The sequence below is a fragment of the Dipodomys ordii genome, unplaced genomic scaffold, assembly GCF_000151885.1.
Source record: "Dipodomys ordii isolate 6190 unplaced genomic scaffold, Dord_2.0 Scaffold77, whole genome shotgun sequence".
Lineage (NCBI taxonomy): Eukaryota > Metazoa > Chordata > Mammalia > Rodentia > Heteromyidae > Dipodomys > Dipodomys ordii.
The window spans coordinates 4,769,941-4,788,157 of NW_012267293.1; the positions used below are offsets into that span (position 1 = coordinate 4,769,941).

General features: G+C 48.5%; 1 protein-coding gene across 1 annotated transcript in view; it reads left to right on the forward strand.

Moving 5' to 3' along the window:
* Park2 (parkin RBR E3 ubiquitin protein ligase) overlaps positions 1 to 3,412 on the forward strand; it is a 1,020,418-nt gene extending 1,017,006 nt beyond the window's left edge. Inside the window, exon 11 of the mRNA XM_013024525.1 lies at positions 1,517 to 3,412. Within this exon, the coding sequence (XP_012879979.1) occupies positions 1,517 to 1,629 (113 nt within the window). The 3' untranslated portion in view covers positions 1,630 to 3,412. The remainder of the gene's footprint in view (positions 1 to 1,516) is intronic.
* Positions 3,413 to 18,217: the final 14,805 nt, after the last annotated feature.

An 18,217-nucleotide genomic window follows, 5' to 3' on the forward strand; every position in this document is an offset into this window, starting at 1 on the left:
CTGGCCTCCAGCTGAGTGGGGGCTGGGCACACGCCCCTCAGAAGCTGCTTGAATCCCAGCTCTTCCACATCACGTTGGGGCCTCCGAGCGCCAGCTCCTCAAATGACCCCGGCGCCCAGAGGTCCCCGGCGCCCAAAGGTCGCTGAGTTTTAACGCCAGGGCTCCGTGATTCGGGAGGGCACCAGCAACATGTGATCTTCACAGCATCTCCATATTTCCTTCTGTTTTTACATCCTGTTAAAGATGTGTTGATAATAACATTGTCCTAAGTGAGATTTAAAAAACAATCTAGGTCTGGGAAGGTGGCTCAGTGGTAGAGTGCTTGCCTTACATGCAAGAGGCCCTGGGTTCGATTCCTCAGCCCCACATAAGCAGGAAAAACTGGAAGTGGTGCTGTGGCTCAAGTGGTAGAGCGCTAGCCTTGAGCTGAAGAGCTGAGGGACAGCGCCCAGGCCCAGAGTTCAGGCCCACAACCAACAACAAAACAAAACAAAAAAATTCTAAGTTTCCTCCTTTACTTTCCATCTACACACATGATCTCTTGAACAAAAAGCACAGTAAACCAGAGGATTTGGAACGTGTGTCATCCTATCCTAACACAAATACCCAATGCTACCGATCTGTATTTCAAATCGGTGACTGCCCACGCCAGGTTTCTGAGAACAAAAATGAGACCATAAAGAGGCAATTACTTGGAAAATTTGGCAAGGAAAAATATGAGCTAACAAGATAATTGGTGCAATTGAGTAACGGATCACATTTCCAGAACTTATGCAGGGCTCAGCCAAGGAAGCGGCCTCTGGCCTGTCTAGCCGAGATGCGGCCCACGGCCGGGCACGGTCTGCGCCTCCCAGGTGTGGGGTGCACTTCACTCCACATGCCTGGGCCCAGCAGCGCCCCCAAATAAGCGGGTTGCCAGCTCCTGCGGAGGGAGGCAGGCCCCAGAGAACCCCCAGACCTTGTCGTTTTCTTCCTCCTGGGGTCCACTTGTGATCTCAGAGCTTATGGGAGGAGAGGAGGAGTGCCTAACATGATCGCTTCTTCCTCTCTACCCCTCTGGTCTTAAACGACATCTTGAATTAAAGCATCCAGAACTGCATTCCCCACCAGAGTTACAACCAGAGCCCCAGCAATGCCAATTCCTGACTGATGGTATTTTTCTGAATCAAGGAACACTAACAGAACAATAGAAAATGAATCACACTATGCAAGCACGTATTAACTCATCAAACATGTAATGGATGTTTAAATATCTGCAGACGTTGATGTAGATTCATAACTCAGAACTTGGCTGTCTGTGACGCACGATGCCTTTGTCTCTGAACCCCAGGGGGGACTGGGCCTTAGTTTCCCCAGTCTCTGAATGACTGTCCGGTGCTGTCTGGTGTGCCTCCCCTGCCTCAGCCTCTCTGGGCCCCAGTGGCTGGTGGCTGCTCGCATAGACAGTACATTCTAGAAGAGCTTGCAGTCAGGTGTCTGCCGCCCGCCCACCCACTGCTGTCCTTTGTCTTGGCAGGAGGATGCATGCACATGCAGTGCCCGCAGCCCCAGTGCAGGATGGAGTGGTGCTGGAACTGCGGCTGCGAGTGGAACCGCGTCTGCATGGGCGACCACTGGTTCGATGTGTAGCGGGCACAGCAGGCCACGGCCTCTGCCTTGCCCGGGGGCCGGCGGTCCTTCTTCCAAACACAGATGCTTGCTCACACACACACACACACACACACACACACACACACACAATTATAGACACTTCTGGATCCCACTTACTGCATCCAGGAAAAACTACCACCAGCAACGGTGCCTGTTCACACCTCAGGAAATACCACAGCACCATGAACGCACTTGATGTAAACTTGACACAAACCCTGGCTCTTACACTGATTTTAGTTAGGCCGCATCAGCTCCTGGAGGGAGACTGCTCAAGTTTATTCTCCTGCATTTTACTGCGCGTGAGTACTGAGCGGAAGCCACTGCTGAGGTGGGAAGTGATTGCGGTGTGGGCACAGTGTGGGCTCTCACAGGACAGCCGGCCGTGGCGTCTTAGAGCTAACGACAGCCATGGCTTGGAGAGTGATTTTCCCATCTCACAGGGCCCCAGGTGAGCGCCAAGGATATTTGCTTTTCTCTGAGAATTCTTTCGATAAATTTTGCTGGTAAAATACGCGCTACGCACACATCAAACTGCCAACCACCGAGAGGTCAGGAAAGGGACCTGGAATGCCAGTTTTGCAGTTCCAGGAAACAAAGCAAAACTCACGGTACTTTGATCTCCTTTGATTATTTGCAACATTTGCAAGAACTTATTTCTTCTGAAGACATCACGCATTCTAGAATGTGCATAGCTTGGCAATCGAGATCCTCTACCTTTACTGTAAATCTAGTAGATAAAGGAGATCGTTTTTTAGAACAATTTCAGAATTGCTCTAGGCCAGTGTTATCAAAAGTGCAGATTCTGAAGCTGAATGTATATGGAAGGAGTGCTTCCAGAATGATCTACATGAAAATGCCCCTCCCCCAGGCGACTGCCCAAGAAGCCTGGACTGCCCAGGGCCTTGGCACAGGCCGGCAGGCACGCATCAGAACACACAAGCTAACAAGCTTTGTCTTGGACCACTGCTCACATTTGCAGCTGGTTGTTGAGGTGTTTGAGACCCACAGAAAGATTCCCTCTAGATCCCGTGAGTACAGTTTCCACGACCACTCATGCCGGCAAGAACCTGTCTCGGGCCACGGCGGCCTCCCGCCGGCCTGCTGGCTCCTCCGGAGACAGAACCCAGAACGTCACTGACAACACGCGATGCCCTGCTGGGTTTAGAGGCCTGGAAGTTCCCACCTCAGTGACCCGGCTTCTCTTTTTAGACAAGCCCTTGCCACTGGCAGAAGAGGGGGCCACCCTGGAACTTTCCAGATCACATCCTGAGCATGTCTGTCCCTCTGTCCGTGATGACGTGCCCCTCTGTTTCCTGGGAGGCACAGCACTGGAACATCACACAAGCAGCCAAATTTGGCTTTGCATTAGAATATCCATCCGGCCCACAGGCCAACCACCACCCTACCTGTGCCCGACGCCCAGGGTCACGCAGAAATGCCGGGAAGGGCGAGGGCAGCGGGCGGCGTCTCCTCCGGTCAGCCAGGCGGTGTGGTCCTGACAATCCCAGTCCATCCCCACTGCCGAAGCCAGCAGCACCGAGCCTCGGCCCATACCATATCACCGTGGCCCCGCTTTCTGGGTGCTGCTTTTGTTACTGACCCCTTAGGATTCTGCACGGGGTTTTAGAGTTTTGAAGCTGGAATGAGGTTTGCTGTCACCAGTGGCCGGGAACCCAGTCCCCTGGGGCCACGGGGCTGACTGCCCAGCAGGGTCCTGGTGTATTCACACTAGAGTAGTGATTCTTACAATATATTAAGGGGGGGAAACCCCACTGTGTATGAACATGATTCAGGAATAGTATTATTGGAGCCTGAACTGTGTAATAAAATATGAAGATCAAAAGAACAGAAACAAGATCTCTGCCAAATAATCGTTATTTTTCTCTGACGTATGTTGAGAAATATCTGATGCCTGTGTCTACTGCTGAATTCACACCGTCAATAAAAGCTTCAAAAGATTCTTTGGTCTGTCCTTGGCATTATGTTTTGGAGAAAAGTTGGGGAAAAGAGCGTACACCCCCCCCACACACACACTGCTCCCTGCGTTTCTCTCAGAACTTTCTAGAAGCATCCATCAGCTGGTGACAAATGATCCTTTTTATCTCTATTCTAGATTCTAAATTAACTTGGGTTGTTTTCTCTCTTTGGTATTAGGTTATCAACATTTGAAAGCAGAGCCTTCTGCAGAAATGTTAATAGTTACTTTCCTGCCATCCTGTCTAAATAAATGATTGGTAAAAGTTTCAAGCTGTTTGCAGGTGGCTCACGCCTGTCATCCTAGCTACTCGGGAGGCTGAGATCTGAAGATGGCGGTTCAAAGCCAGCCCGGGTAGGAAAGTCCCTGAGAATCTTATCTCCAATAAACTACCCAGAAAAAGCTGGAAGTGGTGCTGTGGGCACCCACGTGCACACAGAGCGCTGAGCCCGTCTTCAGATTACGAATAAACCATGCAAGCGCAGGATTGAAGGTCACTGTAGTTTGGGTAACCACCCGGGCACAGGGTCCTGACCACACCGCGAGGCCCCGCCGCGAGGGCCCCCCGCATCTCAGCCGTGCACACTGCGCCCCGAGCACTGGCTGCGCACACCCAGCTCAGGAGGGCTCGAGGGACAGAAGCTAAAGCGCCAGCTTGCAACTCCGGTCTCCAGCGAGCTCAGCGCCCAGCCGCGCGGCCCACGCGCCTTTCCCTCTGCCTGGAATCCCCGCCCGACCCAGGCAAGGCTCCGGTCACTTCCACCATGGCGTCTCCAAACCGCTCCCAGCCCCCACGGGGGGGGGGCGTCCCCGAGCGAGCGTGGCATCGAATGCGTAGCACTTCCCACCCCGCGCTTCACAAATGAGAGATGCAGGCTGAGCCCGCCCCCTGCTGCGCCCAGCCTGACTCTAGTGTGTGTGTGTGGGGGGGGGGCTGAACGTTCTACGTGGAAGTCCACTGTGTGGGGACCTTGCCAGTGAGTCCGCGAGGGAGCGCGCCTGTACCCTGCGCCTGCATCCTGTACCCTGCGGCCTGCCCTGCAGCCTGCGCCTGCGGCCTGTACCCTAGCCTGCGGCCTGTACCCTGCGGCCTGTGCCCTGCAGCCTGCACCTGCGGCCTGTACCCTACGCCTGCGGCCTGTACCCTGCGGCCTGCGCCCTGCGCCTGTACCCTGCGCCCACGGCCTGTACCCTGCAGCCTGTGCCCTGTAGCTTGCACTTGCAGCCTGTACCCTGTGGCCTGTGCCTCGCAGCCTGCATCTGCGGCCTGCACCTGCAGCCTGCGTCCTGCGCCTGCCTGCGCCCTGCGCCCTGCGGCCTGTACCTGCAGCCTGCGGCCTGTGCCCTGTTGCCTGTACCTGTGGCCTGTGGCCTGCACCTGCAGCCTGAGCACTGTGGCCTGTGCCCTCTGGCCTGCACCTGCGGCCTGCACCCTGCACCTGCGGCCTGCACCCTGCATCTGCACCCTGTGCTTGCAGCCTGCACCTGCAGCCTGAGCCCTGCACCTGCGACCTGCGGCCTGTACCCTGCACCTGCAGCCTGAGCCCTGCATCTGCAGCCTGCACCCTGTACCTGCGGCCTGTGCCTGCCAGATGCACAGGTTCCGTGCACAGGTAAGGGGAGACGCTAGGACCCATGCTCTCAAGTTGGGGTTATTGCATCCCACAGGGCCCTGCGATTACATCCCCAGGCCCAGGGCACCTCTGCTGCTTCCTTCCTACACTTGGTTGTTCCACCAAGGATTTCTAGTTCTTCATTGCAAACTCAGATAGTGCCTTAGATGTTATTTTTTGCATTCATGTCTCCACACAGCATATGATTTTTTTCTTATATCGTTCCTTGTATTGCAAATTAATTACTACCTTATTAATACTCATTATACAAGAAAAAAGGGACAAAACAAACAACAAAACCATACAGAAGTCATGATTTTGCATCTTATTTGCTCCTAAAACCTGTGATGTTGGGTGGGGTATGTGGTGCATGCCTGTAATCCCAGCAACTCAGAAAGTGGCGATTAAGAGGATAACGGCTAGTCCCTATGAGACTCTTACTTTCCAATTAATCAGTCAAAAGCCTGAAGTGACACTGTGGCTCAAAGTGGTAGAGTGCTAACCTTGAGCAAAAGAGCTTAGAGACAGCACCCAAGCTCTGAGTTCAAGCCCCATGACTGACAAAAAAAAAAAAAAGAATAGTTGATTGTTGCTTGAATCTGCCCTCAAGGAAAATAAACAAAATCCTACTGGAAAAATAACTTTTAATAAAAGACTTAGGGTCTCTCTCAAGGATGGAGTGCCTGTCTGCCACACACAAGGCTGTGAGTTCAAGCCCCAGTCTCCCACCCCCATCCCCTCCCCCCAGCCTCAAAAGTAGCATATAAAGTCAATAGACTTTTTTTTAAAAAATGATATTGTATCAAGTCTTCATCAAGATCTACATTGTATGCCAATTAATAAGTGCTTCTTTTTACTGTAATCTTTTAAAAGTATGTAGCAGCCAGGCATGGTCATGCATATCTTAATTGTAAGTGTGAAGCCAATCTGGGCTACAGTAGTGAGACTTTGTCTCAAAAACTGGAAATAAAAAATAAAGTAAAAAAGCGAGGTGCTGGTGCCACTCACCTATAATTCTAATACTTTATAGGCTGAGATGTGAGAATTGAGGTTCAGAGGCAGCCTGAACAGACAACCAAGAGCAAAAAGCTAGAAGTGAAGGTGTGGTTCAAGTGAGAAGGTGCCACCCTTAGCAAAAAAAAGCTGAGCAACAGCATGAGGCCCTGAGTTCAAGCCCGGGTACTGGCAAAAGTGAATGAATGAATGAATGATTAAACGTAGTCTTTAAACGTTTGGCTAGGACACAACTGTGTGATGTGTAGAGATGTTTTCACTAGGGCAGGAGGGAAAATCCCGTGCTAGAACATTTTCCCAGCATGCATGAGGCCCTGGGTTTCATCCCAAGCACTACCAAAACCAAAAACTTACAATATTACCTTAAAAGAAAAGCAGTTTGCCAAAATGTGTGCACAGTATAATTTCAATGATCAAAGGTGTAGCGTGGTCAGATTATGTTTGCACACTGAAATCCCCAAGCCTATCCCCTGGAAGGGCTTGGTTGTGCCCAGCAAAGGAGCCCTGACAGAGCTCCTCACCACGTGAGCACCCAGAGAGCGCCGCCAGGGGACAGGAAGTGGCCCTCATGGTACCTGGCGCCTGTGCTTTGATATTGGACTTCCGGCCTCCAGAACCGTGAGGAATAACTGCTGTCACTTTGTAGCTTATGAGCTGCCCGTTTATGGTATTTTATGATAACAACCCAAATGGACATTTAAAATACAGTTTGCTGTATTGTTGGAATGACAGATGAGCTTTTATTCAGCCACTGGGTCCATGGTTTGAGGCAGTGGGAAAATATCACACTCTTTTCATTATAAAGAACAAAGATCTGTCTTCATCCTCCATGATAGTTCAAGGTGCCCTGTATTACATGCAGCTAATTAGTGAAGATTTTCCAAGCACAGTTTGGTGGTTATCTGAACTTCACTGAAAGCAATAGAGAAACACATGCCAAGTTGTTCCGTGGCTTTCAAGGGCATCTTGCCAAATGACACTGGCAAAAGTGGGCAGAAGAAGTGAGTTGAACTGAATTTCTGGAGAGACAGAACTGTGCTGCCAGCCCTGGTGTGAACAGGACATTTCTGAGTGCTTCCTGAGTCCTGTCTAGCCTGGAGAAGGACCACTGACTCTCCTGCTTTGCCCAGGACAGAAAGATGCCTGATACAGGGAAGGTACCCGGTATACACATGGCCAGGCCAGAGGGGACTGGCACTGAGAGTCTCCCAGGGGGACAGCAGCCTTGGGGTGATGTTGATAACTTGGCCAGCTGATGAATAATTGAGAGGAAGTTGGGATTTGGCTTTGTTGTGCTTTGTGGGTAGTGCCAGCAATCAAACTGGAAGCAAGGTGGGTAAGCAGGAGAGTGTAGCCCAGTTCCCCTGAGGTTCTCCAGACACAGGGACACGTCTTACCTTATGCCTAAATGATACCTCTGGGTGCTGAAAACCCTAACTGATTCAACTATGAAGACATAGCCGGGCACCCGTGGCTCATGCCTATAAATCTCTGAGGATTGTGGTTGTAATCTGCTGAGATTTGAGGACTGTGATTTGAAGCCAGCTTGGGCAGGACTACCACCAAAACACCAGAAGTGGAGCTGTAGTTCCAGTGATAGGGCTCTAGCCTTGACCAAAAAGCTCAGGGACAGAATCCAAGCCCGGACTTCAAGTCCTAGTCCCAACCCAACGGGGAGGAAATGCTATGTGAAGAGAAATGTTATTTTTAACTTCTATTATCTGTCCAACAAATAATTACTGGGCACTGGGTATGTTCAAGCAACAAAAATGAAAACAGATTTCCTCTGCTTGCAATTCTCCTGAAACCAGGAGCCAGAGGTGTCCATCTATATTCCTGGCTGTTCCAGAGGTGTCCATCTATATTCCTGGCTGTTCCAGAGGCCGAGATCTGCAAGATCACAGTTTGAAGCCTAAGGAAGAAAAGGTCAATAGACTTCATCTGAAAAAAAAAAAAAAAAAGAGGCTGGAGATGTGGCTCGAGTGATAAGAGTGCCAGCCAAGCAAACAAGCTGAGAGGGTTTGGGGCAGATGAGGTAAAGGCATGAATGCAGAAACTCCCCTCTATCAGCAGTAGCATCTCCCATCATGCTCTGGGCCTCATTCTCCTCAGTCAGCCCATCAGGAGAATCCTAGCAACTTAGCAGGTTTATCAATGTTTGTGTTCAAGAATGAGTCACAAGGTGACAGAAACAAGATCTTGTGATTCCCAGACCTACTTATTAGGCCTAGAAAAGTGTGTGTTTGCAATGCTTGTCCATACTTATGCAATGCAGACACCGATGGCATCAGTGGGAGCAGTATAATGGAAATGATGGCCACAGAGATGGCCAAAACCAACCATGCTGATACACTTGATGGAGTGTCATCCAGCCAAGAAGGCCAAAGCTCCACGGGATGGAGATGGGCTGAACCCTGGGTGGATCCCAGGTCTGACACACTTTCTTGTAAAGGGCCAGAGAGTGGATAACTTAGGCTTTTCAACTTTCCTAAGTCTCCACAAAACTATGCAAGGCTGGCTTTGAGAATGAAAGCAGCCTCAGATGATACACAGAGACAGACGCTAGCTGAGTCACACTGAAACAGGAGCACAGGAGGGTGCTGGCCAGATGGCCCATTGGAGAAGTTTGCTTGTTCTTTGGAGATGTCTCTCAGAATTGTCTTCTCAGGTTGGCTTTGAACCACAATTCTCAGATTAGTCCATCAAGGAGGTGAGCATTCTCCTGGTCCAGCAGCCTTCTAACAGCAGTGCCAGCAGGTTGGTTTTTAGGGGTACATTTCATATTTAAACCATTCCACCACCCCCACTTACCTTCCTAATCACCCAGGACAGGGAAATAAAAGCCAATGTTTAGGAATCCCAGGTTGTATAGAGTGGGCAGTAAACACTAAAAATTGCTAGTAGTAGTAAATTGACTAATTAATTGTATTTTGTGTTGGCTTCTAGTCAACACGCAAAATATAATGAGGTATATATGTATAAAACTTTAATAGACATTTTGAGGACAGCTTGTCAAGTGTGGTCTTCTGCCCTCATTAAACATACAGAAATAATAAGTGAACCTGACTTGCTGTTAAAAATCAAAGCAGTTTTTAATGCCCAATTACCTTTAAAATAGTTTTCTAACACTTAGTTCTAATAATACATACATTTAAAGGAAATCTGGAAAAAAAAAGAAATCTGGAATCCTGTAACACTCGTTTTGGTAATCAGTAATCAGGGTAAAAACTAGAAATAGACACTTGTTCAAAGTCTCAGCAGCTTATATTTATTCTCTAGACAATAAATGCACTCTGAAATTAACTATTTGATAAGGAACTATGTAATTGGGATGCATTTTGAATGTTCTATTATTGAAATAGGTTCTCTGGAAAGATGGATGGATGGATGGATGGATGGATGGATGGATGGATGGATGGGTGGATGGATGGATAGAGTTGGATGGATAAGTGGATGGAGATGAGTGGGTAGATGTAGACAGATGGAGATGGATGGATGGATGATGGATGGGTGGATGGAGTGATGGATAGATGGATGGATGGAGATGGAAGGATAGAGATGGATATGTGGGTAGAAAGGTGGATAGATGGATAGATGGAGATGGATAGGTGGATGAATGGATAAATGAATGGATAGATAGAGGTGGATAGATGAATGTATGGAAAGATGAATGGGTAAATGGAGATGAATGGGTGGATGGATAAAGGGATGGAGATAGATATATGGATAGATCAATTGATTGATGGATGGAGATGGATGTGATGCATGGATAAAGATGGATGGGTAGATGGAGATGGATGATAGGTGGATGGAGAGATGGATGGATAGATAGATAGGTGGGTGGGTTGATGAATGGATGGATGCAGATGGCAAAAGTTTCTCTTCAAATGAAGGGAAAAACACTTCATTTAAGGCTTAACTCAATGAATTGAAATTTAACCATTTTCAATAAGTTGGGAAATAGTGGGTTTGTAAGTCATTTTGAGTTAGTACATTATTTCTAGTTTAAGACCAGTTTCAACTTCCTGGGTGTAAAGCAGATGTTCAGAGAGGGGAGGCACTGGCAGAGAGAGCCAGGCAGGGAGGTAGCAAGGCGTCTGGCCCACATGGTGTAATACTGAGGAGGGGAGGCAAGGAAAGGAAGGGGGCCAGTCTCCGCACACTCCCCAGGTTGCAAATCCTTGGTTAACTGTTCTCATATAATCCTTGCAGCAACCATGAAATGTAACTTTGTGACTCCCATCTGGACTAGAGAGTATTTTACAAAGGTATAAGTAACTCAATTACGATTGATGTAATTATATTAATTACCATCACAATTGATGGAATTGTTCTGGGTGAATATGAAATGTCACCCACAGGGCTCATGTGTGATTGTTTGGTAACTTCTGGTGCCATTTTGCAACATGGTGGACACTTTAGGAAGCAAGGCTTAACTGGAGGAAGCGTTGCAATGGGAGCATGCCTTTGAAAGTTGTATCTGGAGCTTTGTTTCCTGTCTGCCATGAGCTGAACAGCCACCTCCTCCACTTATGTCTGCCACCATGATATGGGGCCTGTTGACTGTGGTCTGAAATGTCTCAGAACATGAACAGAATAAACCCTTCCTCCTTTAAAATGATCTCTTTCAGAGATTGGTTTGGCAACAAGAAGCCTCATACACCATTTTGGGGGAAAAAAAAACAAACAAACCCATGGTGGATCTTGGTAACCAAAGAGACATGAATGATAAAGGGCCCAAAGTTATGAACATAGGTATCACTGGCAAAGCTCAGATGGGTGTGGAACTAAGCTACTACCTCATCCTTGAGTCAATCTCTCTCTCTCTCTCTCTCTCTCTCTCTCACACACACACACACACACAGAACATGGGACTAGAGACAAATGTTTGGCAGGCACCAATGTTTCAGCAAAGGAATGAATTAGATGTAGTGCTGTCACAGACTTCTGTGTGTCTATATTGTTTCATTGAAAAAGTAAGTTTTGAACAATATAAAAGGAGATGACGCGGACTGGGAATGTGGCTCAGTGGTAGAGTGCTTGCCTGGCATGCATGAAACCCTGGGTTCGATTCCTCAGTACCACATAAACAGAAAAGGCCGGAAGTGGCCCTGTGGCTCAAGTGGTAGAGTGCTAGCCTTGAGCAAATGAAGCTCAGGGACAGTGCCCAGGCCCTGAGTTCAAGCCCCAGGACTGGCAAAAAAAAAAAAAATGAAGCAAAAGGAGATGACACATAACTGAAATGCAGATATCAACACATGGTTAGAAAATGAATAGAAGGAAGCTGAAGCCAGTTTTATAGGGGCAGGCAGGGGCGGGGGGGGGATGTACAGAGGAGGGGCAGATAAAAGGAGAAAGGAAGGGTGAGCCCATGCATTCATTACTCAGCATGCATAGGTAGCAGTGGAACTGAGTCACTTGAGGGATAGTTGGGGATGGGAAAGGTGGGGGATGGCACTGATCAAGATGCATTGTACTTGTGAACTGACATGTTGAGTCGAAGCCCTTTGTACAATTACTCAAAGATAATAATTTTTTAACCACAGTTAAACTGAAGAAAAACACACACAAAAACTCTTCAATGCAGCTAACTTAGTTACATGCCTGGGCGGAAGGCACATGGGCATTCTAGGTGGCAGGATTGGCACGCACAGGTGGTTCGGGATGGATCCTGGTTTGCCACTGAGCATGGAAGAGGCTGGGGGAGGGGCACCTCTGGAAGGTTCCTTACCTGTAGCGTCTGTCCAGAGCTGACTCCATACAATCAAAGGAAACCGCATATACAGAGCACTTAGCACAGCATCTGTCACTATGGGTATTCAGCAAGTTGCTGGGCATGTCAGAGGTGAGAGTCCGCATGTGGGTGTGACACCCATTGTATACTGCCAATTTTTCTAGCATCTTCCACACCCCCTCCCACCCTCAAGGTTCAGTGTGTTCATGCCTAAGGTGAGGTCAGGGATAACTTCCAGCTCCATTTGTAACCAAAAATATCTCCAGACATTGCCACATGTCCCCTAGGGGCCTACTCACTCCATGTCACCAACCACTGCCTGCCACGTTTCTCCATTTCTATGACTTTGCATGTTCCAAAGACATGATTTCAAATCTTTCTTTCAAGCGCTCTATATGCCCAACCAGGCTAGTTTATTGGTGGTTAAAAAAAAAAGTATTTGCCTACCTGGCTGAAATGGCCTGGTGACAGCAAGAAGTCCTGTGGGAAGACAGGCTTGGGAGTGACCGGTGCGAGTCCCGCTCAGACCGGAAACCGCCCATGAGTCAGTGAGGGGGACCTTGCAAGCCCACAGCTGTGCTTTGCCTGTGGACAAAGAACACCACCCCATGCCCCCAGGGACCTCTCCTTCCTGTCCAGCGGACCAAAGGGTCCCACTTCCTCCCGGATCCCTTCCCCAAAGGAGTTCAGTTTTCCTGCTCCGCTGGGACCGGAAAAATTTCCCATCATGACTGAGAGCTGAACATTTAAAAACGCCCATGAGTTGCATGGATAACTAAAATGGCACTGTCAGACGTTCGTGTCTTGCAGCGTATCAGACCACAAGGCTCAGCCCCCTCCCTCCCCGCGCCCTCTCCTGGCCTGAGCCCCTCGCTCGCCAGCCCACACAGATGCTGCGGTTTAAAGCATCTCTCATGTTGCATACTAGGCAGTGTCGGCACCTACATGACCGGTTACATCTTCTGTGCTACTGTGAACCTTGAAGTAAAGCCTTCATTTGCTGAAGTGGACAGGGCTTTTCTTGGGCCATGAGCTTCCAGGTTGTGTGAGTTGGCGATGAGCTTTTTGCCTCTGTGGTTTTCACAGACGCAGAGTCACATCTTTGCTTTTGTCAAGGGCACAGGAGAAGAACAGACAACAAACCACAATTTTGTCTGCACCACGTTGGCTCATGCCTGTGTGCCCCAGGTAGCTGGGCCCAGTCTCAGTAGCTTCTCCTGTGTGAGATGACTATGTCATTCACAGACCAGAATGTTCTACATTAAAAAAAAAAAAGATGATTGCTTACAAAATGGAAGGAACAGAACAATTTACTTCATGCAGATTGAAATTACAAGGGGAGAATGAGAGTGAAATACCCTCAGAGAATTTCCCAGGCCCTCCCAGCTTCCCGCTGGGGCTTTGTTCCTGGGTATGGAGAGAGCCAGTGTTCCAGGAGAGCACAGGTGTGAAAGTCTATCTCCACGGGTCCTCACCTAGGCATGGCCGGGTGGACTACGTGAGGTCCTCTAGGCCTACAGACCCCTCTTCCAACTCCACATGAAGAAGGACTTTGTACTGACCTCGATGGGTCAATTGTGTAAGAGGGCACTTCAGTTTCTAGATGAATTTTTCCTTAGGATCACTTCCTAGTGATGATATCTTCTTTAAACAAAAATAAAAAGTTCCATTCGTGTTCAGGACTCCAGAGAGAAAGAGGTCACAGGGAAGCATCGACAATCACCAGATCCTTGTCTCAAATTCAGGTGGCTTAGTGACACTGAGCTTATTTTGTCCTCAGGATCTGTTGTAGGAAAAATAAGGAAACAAGAGGTGGGCAGGAAGGGGAGGGCCTGGGTGCCATACCTGTGTCCAGGGCTCTGGGAGCAGGGAATGCTGGGAGATGGCCTCTTCTCCAAGCCCAGGGAAGTTCAGGCTGGCAGAGATAAGTAAGCAGAGACAGTGTTCTGTGGCATCCAAGTGAGTGATCTAAGTAATCCAAGTGAGGAAGGACTGAACAAGCAGGTCTCTGGGTTTTGAGCTAGTCTACAGCATCAGATATGGGGGCTGAGCATTCAAGAAATCTTATGGTGGCAGATTCCAAGTTCTCAGTCCACTTTCATCCCAGAGAGATTTTTCTCCTCAGACACTGGATTGCTTGCCCCATTGGAGTTTTATTTTTTGCTTTTGTTTCTGGATTTGTTTTTAAGATAATCTCTCCCTATGTAATTCAGGCTGACCTTGAACTCAAAATCCTCCTACTCCAGCCTCCTGAACACTGGGATTACAGGCATGCACCAGACACCAGTGGCTCACGTTTGTCATCCTAGCTTCTCAGGAGGCTGAGAGCTGAGGACCATGGTTCAAAACCAGCCCAGGCAGGTAAATCCCTGAGACTCTTATCTCCAATTAACCACCAAAAATCCAGAAGTGAATCTGAGGCTCAAGTGGTAGAGTACTAGCCTTGAGAGAAAAAGCTCAGGGACAGTGCCCAGGCCCTGAGTCCAAGGCCCAGGATGGACACACAAATTAAAAAAGAAAAAGAAAATACTGGATCCATACTTCTCTCTGTGTGTCCCCCCCAACAATTCAAAGTGGGAACGACCTGCTTTAGGGTGAATGGTGCCCCCAGTAGTCATAGATGTTAGTAAATCCTAACCTCCAGCTACTGTGTTTGAGGACTACCATGATGTGCTCATGACTGAGGACCAAATACACTGTGCCAGGCGTCCCAATAAGAAGACAAAATGATACCACAGAGGAAGGAACAGGCTAATGGGAGAAGGCAGCAGTCCAAAAGCCTTCCCACAATACCTTGCTTCAGGACTTCACCCTGTAGGCCTGTGCAAGGTAAATTCTTGCTCCCTCCACCTTGGGGGCCAGACCTAGGAACCTGCCAGAGTAGGGGCCATGGAATGGGAGAGACCCTACAAAGAGAAAAGGCAATGTTGTGTCACAGTCCTTGAGACCGGGGATCTACAGGAAAAGGCTCCTTTGAGACGTGACCTTGGCATTGGTTCAAGAGAGGAAGCCAGGTTTTCAAGCACTTCCTCTAGCCCTCCATGTGTGCATACACACAGAGCTGGAAGTAACAGGTGAGAATGAAGGCAGACAGCTGTGAGCAGTGGGCAAAAGCATGCCAAGCACTCAGAAACGGAGCCCACCCTGTCGGGGGCAACTCGAATGCTGTGATTGAATGTGCGGGTGCCAGGCCTTAGTGTGGCATTCAAAGCCAGGGCCAGCAGGTGAAGTATGGGATGCTCCAAATGAGTTCCCTGTGAACCAGCAGCCTGCCCTGCTTCTACGATCCTGCTCTCCACCTGCAATTTCATAGCTAGAACAGGGATCATCAAAGCTAGCAACTCCCTGTGGTCTTTTTTTGTACAAAAATTCCATGGGTTTGGTTTAGAATGGTGATTCATGGTGAGTCAACAAGGAGAAGGTTAAATTATGCACTGAATATTATCGTTAAGAAAACAGGCAAGCATGCCCTCTATTGTAGAAAGGCTTCAGAGCTATGAGAAATTTTAAAGAACATTTTGCTGTTAAAACCCATGAGTCCTGGATCCAAGAAGAATTGATTCCAAGAATCTGCTCACCCCCGCACAATGCTAATGGGTACTGGATGTATCTGCCCCATGGAGATGCCTTGGGTGAGCTTCTTGGTTAACACCAGGAGATTGTGTACCATGGACTTCAAAGTCAAGGAACTTTGTGGTCTGCAAAACAGATGCCTTCAATTGTAACAGGCATTAACGTTGGCATTCACATCCGACTGCAGGTTTCCAACACAAATGGGATCATCCACAAAACAACGTTGGGAATTTCATCTACAGTACTATTGTCTTTCTGGAGAACACAGTGCTTTCCAAATACCAACAATCTATCTGTCTGGAAATGATGTCAAAATGAAAAGGAAGAACCTCCAAGACTGTCCTTCCATTCCTCGTTTCTCACTAGGACTCCTTGCGGTAGACAGAACAACTCCACGGTACTAAAATCTCCATCCACCTGACGTGTCCCATCCTACATGAGCTGGAGCGCCATCTTGCCCAACAAAACCCTCTTTTGCCTGGCCCCATCCCCTCATCTCTCATCCAGGAATCTGGTGAATTTCCCTTCTGGAATTCGGATCCTCCTTTCAGGTTGTATGGTGCCCTTGTTCCTTACCTTCCCACCCTGAGATGCGCCCTCTTAACTGCAGCATATGGGAAATTCTCTGCATGCATGTGGTTAGGAAGGCAGGCAGGAACTATCTCCTCACCCTGGGGCTGCCACAGCAAGTGACTCTCTGATATACTGGGATCACAGGTAACAGGTGCCTAGACCCATACAGCTCTGTCCCAGCCTCCAGAGGAACTTTGCTCTCAAACAAGAACACATGTTAATTTTTGCCCAACACACACTTGTGGGAGGCCTCATGTGTTCAAGTCAACTCAAAAAGGTTGAAGTTGCAAGAGATTGCAAAACTTCATCGTATGGCAAATCTAAAGATCCTAGAGAAGTGAAGGTTATGAAATAGGTTGAGGACAAGACAAGCCTAGAGGCCAGCTACCTAAGCAGTAGCCTGAGCCCATTAGGGCTGACTTTGCTTTCTGCAGGCGGTAACTTAGGAGGTGAGAGGAGCAGGCCCAGCCTCTTTGTCCCCAGTACCACTCAACACCAACACCCTTCTCAGAATGGAGCCCATTGCCGGAGCACGCATGCAGCCTGCTTCTTTACAGATGGCGAAGAGAAAGAAAGGGAAAAAAACAACCAGGAGACCCCAGAGGGCATCTGCCTATTCCTGCTTCACCCTGGGACTTCCTTTTAAACCAAGACTAAGATAGTTCACAGAATGAGGCACCGACAAAACCATTGCTTCACTGTTCATTTGTCATTGTGATAATACAAAACGTTTACCAATTTAAATGGGTTCAATCACCTAACATTTAGGTATGCTCACAACACTGAACAATCGCTACTATTCCCTTCCAGAATTATTATTGCTATCCTCCTCCTCCTCCTCCTCCCCCTCCTCGTGCTGGTATTGTGGCTTAAACTTCAGGCCTGGGCACTACCCTTAGCATTTTTGCTCAAGGCTAGTGCTCTACCCCTTGAGCCATAGCTCCACTTCTGGCTTTTTGGTGGCAAATTCGAGATATAAGAGTCTCCTACCCAGGCTGGCTTCAAATTGCAAACCTCAGATCTCAACTTCCCGAGTAAGCTAGAACTACAAGGTAAGCCACCAGAGCCTGAGTTTTCTTCCAGAATTTCTTTATCACCTCTAACAGAAACTATATACATTTGCTGCTGGCTGAATTGTGCCAACATAAAATACATGTATTGAAGCCCTTGGCCCAGTACCTCAGAACTTTGGGCATAGGGTCTTCAAAGATGTAACCAGGCTAAATCAGGGAGGACCAGAAGGAAGGAAGACCATGGCAGGACATGAGAGAAGATGGTTATCTCCAAGCCAAGAAGAACAGGCTCAAAAGAAATCAGCCCCCCCACCTTGACCTCAGATCTCTGACCTCCAGAACTGTGAGAAAATGAGTTTCTTTTGTGAGTGAAATGGAAACACACTGCGCTGCCACCTCCCTGACCCTTCCGCTCATCACCTTGGCTGTACTGACTCTATGAACTTGCCTCTTCTAACTACCTCATGTTACCTCATGAAGTCACATTTTCCTTTCATGTCTGGCTTCTTTCACTTAACATGTGTGGCTGGTCCGTGTGGGAATGTGTATCGGGATGTATTTCTTCTGTGTGGTCAGTGATGGCCTCTGCATGTGTACACGTTTGTTTATCTGCTCTTCTCTTAGAGGCCACGCTAGCTCTTTCTACCTTGTGGTTATGTGACTAATGCAGGCTTAGCATTTTGATTTTCGAAAGGAACAAATAGTTACTGGTGCTGGTGGCTCATACCTGTAATCCTAGCTACTCAGGAGGCTGAGATCTGAGGATTGTGGTTCAAAGCCAGCCCAGGCAGGAAAGTCCATGAGACTCTTATCTCCAATGAACCACCAGAAAACCAAAGATGGCACTGTGGCTCAAGTGGTAGAGCACTAGCCTTGAGCTGAAGAGCTCAGGGACAGTGCCCAGATCCAGAGTTCAAGCCCCACGACCGACTGAAAAGAAGGAGAAGGAGAAAAGAAGAAGAAAGAAAGAGGAAGGAAGGAAGAAAGAAAGGAAGAAAGGAAGGGAGGAAGGAAGGGAGGAAGGAAGGAAGGAAGGAAGGAAGGAAGGAAGGAAGGAAGGAAGGAAGGAAGG